General features: G+C 42.7%; 1 protein-coding gene across 1 annotated transcript in view; it reads left to right on the top strand.

Moving 5' to 3' along the window:
• Nucleotides 1-3,200, top strand: part of npffr1l2 (neuropeptide FF receptor 1 like 2) — a gene marked incomplete at its 5' end in the record, with an annotated part of 15,143 nt that extends 11,943 nt beyond the window's left edge. Inside the window, 1 exon segment of the mRNA XM_014027120.1 lies at nucleotides 2,216-3,200. Coding sequence (XP_013882574.1) covers nucleotides 2,216-3,200 — 985 coding nt within the window.
• Between the last annotated feature and the right edge of the window lie 704 nt (nucleotides 3,201-3,904).

Raw genomic sequence — 3,904 nt, 5'->3', positions numbered from 1 at the left:
AAGAAAGACCGTCCATCATTAAACAGAGGTGGAGGCCTCCGTTTTCAGCTGTCCTCCTCCTACAGCGCGGCTATTGCCAGTATCACTCCACCCTCTGGTAACAATAGGTATTAATTAGGTGTCAACGATAGCCATGTGATGTGAGTATCAGTCACATCACAAAAGCCTGCCTGAAACTCTCAGACTGAAGAAGTCTCTTGGAGAAGAGACGAAACGTTTCATTAGAGAAGAAACCGTCCAGAAGACCTATACAATTTTTTTCTTTTTTAACAGATAAAATACATTATTATACATTATACCTAGCTTTTCTACTTTTCAAAATCATTGCAACAATGTTAAAAAAAATCCAAATTTATTCAACTAAAACTGTATAACAATTTTTTAAAAATAATCCATATTGAACTTTTGTTTATTGCTTTTTATGGTCAAGTGATGTATTGTAGCTGTATTGCAGATTGTAGATGTATTGTATAACTTCAGCTTGTTTGAAAGGTTCCTCTTTTAACATTACAGATTTAGGCTTTTGTATCATTTTGGAAAACTTTTGACTTTTTCAGAAATGATAAGCTTGACTAATTAATCAGGGCACTGGTGCCATTTAGTCAGTCGAGCAAAGACAAATGCCAAAAAATAATTACTGATGTGACAAAAAAAATCGCAGCCGAGTGTGAAGTGGCCGGGATGAGGCTCAGTGCCTCCAAATCCGAGACCATGGTTTGAGCTGGAAAAGGGTAGGGTACCTTCTCCGGGTCGGGGAGGAGGTTGTTATGGAAATATTTATTTAACAAAGACAGAAATACGTGGTCCAAGAATGAGGGTACTCCGTGAGATGATCAGCTGAGTTTAATTGCAACAACAGGAAACACAGAGAACAACAGAGCCATTGAACTGTCCCCCTGCTCTCTGCTCCTGTTTCTGCTCTCTTGAGGCAGTTGAGGCCTCATACAGTATATAGTATACTGTTTAACAAACACCATTATGTCATCTTAATAAAGCAAGATTTCATCCTAAGGAAATGCTGGGTCAAGGGAAACACAAAGATAAACACTAGTGATATCCAAGAGTGATTGTTGTTACCAAATCTTGTTCTGACTTTAATAATTCTATCTGCTGATAAACAGCATGTCATGAAAACTTAGGTCATTAAAGTACGTCATGAAAAACTGGCTTAGACCTAAAARTATTATTTCCATTACTCTCTTGCCTGCCCCAAGTGGAGGAGTTTAAGTATCTCGGGGTCTTGTTCACAAATGAGGGAAGAATGGAGCGGGAGATCGACAGGCGGATTGGTGTTGTGTCTGCAGTGATGCGGGTGCTGTACCGGTCTGTCGTGGTGAAGTGAGAGCTGAGCCAGAAGGCCAAGCTCTACGTTCATACCCTCATCCATGGTCTTGAGCTTTGGGAAGTGACCGAACGAACGAGATCACAGATACAAGCGGCTAAAATGAGTTTCCTCTGCAGGGTGTCTGGGCTCTCCCTTAGAGATAGGGTGAGAAGCTCAGTCATCCAGGAGGGACTCAGAGTAGAGCCGCTGCTCCTCCACGTCGAGAGGAGCCAGTTGAGGTGGCTCAGGCATCTGGTTAGGATGCCTCCTGGATGCCTCCTTGGTGAGGTGTTCCGGGCATGTCCCACTGGGAGGAGGCCCAGAGGAAGACCCAGGACACGCTGGAGGGACTGTTTCTCAGCTGGCCTGGGAACACCTTGGGATTCCCCCGGATGAGCTGGCCCAAGTGACTGGAGAGAGGGAAATCTGGGTCTCTCTGCTTAGGCTGCTGCACCCACAACCCGATCCTGGATAAGCAGCAGAAAATGGACGGACAGACGGTGACCAAAAATMTTCAAGGCAGTAACTGTTATTTGACTATAAAGTAATAAATAAATGAAGCTTTATGACCTGATGGCAGCACAACATGCAGGAAAACCCTTTTGTTTTCCGTGTTTGGTTTAAGAACATGTTTGTTCTTACCATATTTTATTGGCAATGCAATGTAAAATGAGGAGATTTCAGAGTTGTACCAAAGACAATAATGGGCTGGTTGGATTTATTGCTCACCGTTTGTTTGAAATCAGTCTGACTCGTGTGGTTCTGGACCAAAATGCTTGCAAGTCAAACATATTAGGGAACACTGACTATGATACTGACTGTGAAACACCATTTAGTTGAATAATTTTGTCTTGTGATTTATGCTAATCTGTAAAAACGCTCTTTTTCCAGGTTTCGCTGTATTGTTTACCCTCTACAACCGAAGCTGACTCTGCTTGTTGCCAAGGTAGCCATTGTGACCATCTGGGTGTTGGCTGTGGCAATCATGTGTCCTGCTGCAGTAGCACTAACTGTGGAGAAAGTGCCCTTTCATTACATGGTGTACAATGATGACTTCAACCACACGCTGCCCCTGTACACCTGCTACGAAAACTTTGCCAACCCTCAGATGAGGAAGGTCTACACTGCTGTTCTGTTCGCCCACGTCTACCTGATCCCCCTCACTGTAATCACACTGATGTACGTGAGCATTGGAGTCAAACTGTGTTCTTCTGCAGTCGTGAACAGAGAACCACAACTGGCCCACGCCACAATCCAGGCAGGAGGCCGGAGACACGGTCAGCCAGTGATTTCACAGAAGAAGGTCAAGGTGATTAAAATGCTCATTGTGGTGGCTCTGCTCTTCATGCTGTCCTGGCTGCCACTTTGGACCCTCATGATGATGGCAGATTACGGTGGCTTGGACAGGGAGCAGCTGGACCTTATGACCAGCTACATCTTCCCCTTCGCCCACTGGCTGGCGTTCTCCAACTCCAGCGTGAACCCCATCGTCTACGGCTACTACAACAAGAACTTCAAGAGGGGCTTCCAGGCGGTGTGCAAAACAAAGCCCTTCTGCTGCAGAATGCCCAGGTGGGGAAGGAGAGGAAGGTCCCTGCAAATACCTTGCCAAGGTACTGAATTAAGAGATGGCACCAACAACCATGGCAACTTTGTGCTGGGGCTGAGAAATCGGGTTCATAATGACAACAAGTTGAGTGAAACACCAGAGGAGAACAGGAGCTCAAGGGTGGGCTGTGTGGTGGTCCACAAAGGCAGAAGTCTTTCTGATCAAGGCTTAGAAATGGTAGCTATACATAAGAAAAGCAGCAACGAGGAAGTTTCAGAAAAGGTTAGCTCACTAGCAGTTTCAGTGTATCAGGCATGGGATAACTGAGGACTGTAACATTATTAACCGATGTGAATGTAGCCATCACAAGTTGAGCTGTAGGCCAAAGGAGGAGAAATTTATTTCTTATGTCAAATTAGAAATCCTGTCAGTGATTAGACGGCAACACAATGACCCCCTGTTTATAAAATTGTCACATTTTTTAGCACAATCACCCAAAATAGTCCAAGTCAAGACAAGACTGCAAATAAAACTCATTTTTACCAATAATTCATCATCTGTAGAAAAACACCATTTTTATTCTTTAGGTAAATACAATATACAAATCTAACAACCAGCGTATACTAGAATTTGCAAAAACTTTTGATATGTTCAATTTTCACTATAAAACAAAATGTTCAATTTTCACTATAAAACAAAAAGCTAAGGTACAAAACCTGGACTACCCTCCAATTTTTTTTAAACAAAAATCACTTGAATTAAATAGATTGTTTGGCCTTTTTCTAGAGATCGACCGATACAGGTTTTTGAAGGCCGATACCGATACCGATTTTTTAAAAATCAGTCTAACCGATACGCCGATACGAGCAGCCGATATTTTTGGGCCGATTCTTGAAGCCGATACTAACTTTTCTTCCTCCATTAACAATGATAACAATAACAAATGTTACACAGGTCTCAACTTAAAAAACATTTATTGATAAACAAACAAAACATTAACAGTGGATAGCAGACAATATGTACATATACAG

This window comes from Austrofundulus limnaeus, unplaced genomic scaffold (assembly GCF_001266775.1).
Source record: "Austrofundulus limnaeus strain Quisiro unplaced genomic scaffold, Austrofundulus_limnaeus-1.0 Scaffold618, whole genome shotgun sequence".
In the NCBI taxonomy this organism is placed as follows: domain Eukaryota; kingdom Metazoa; phylum Chordata; class Actinopteri; order Cyprinodontiformes; family Rivulidae; genus Austrofundulus; species Austrofundulus limnaeus.
The sequence above is the reverse complement of the archived record's forward strand: the minus strand, read 5'-3'. Positions and strand labels throughout refer to the sequence as shown.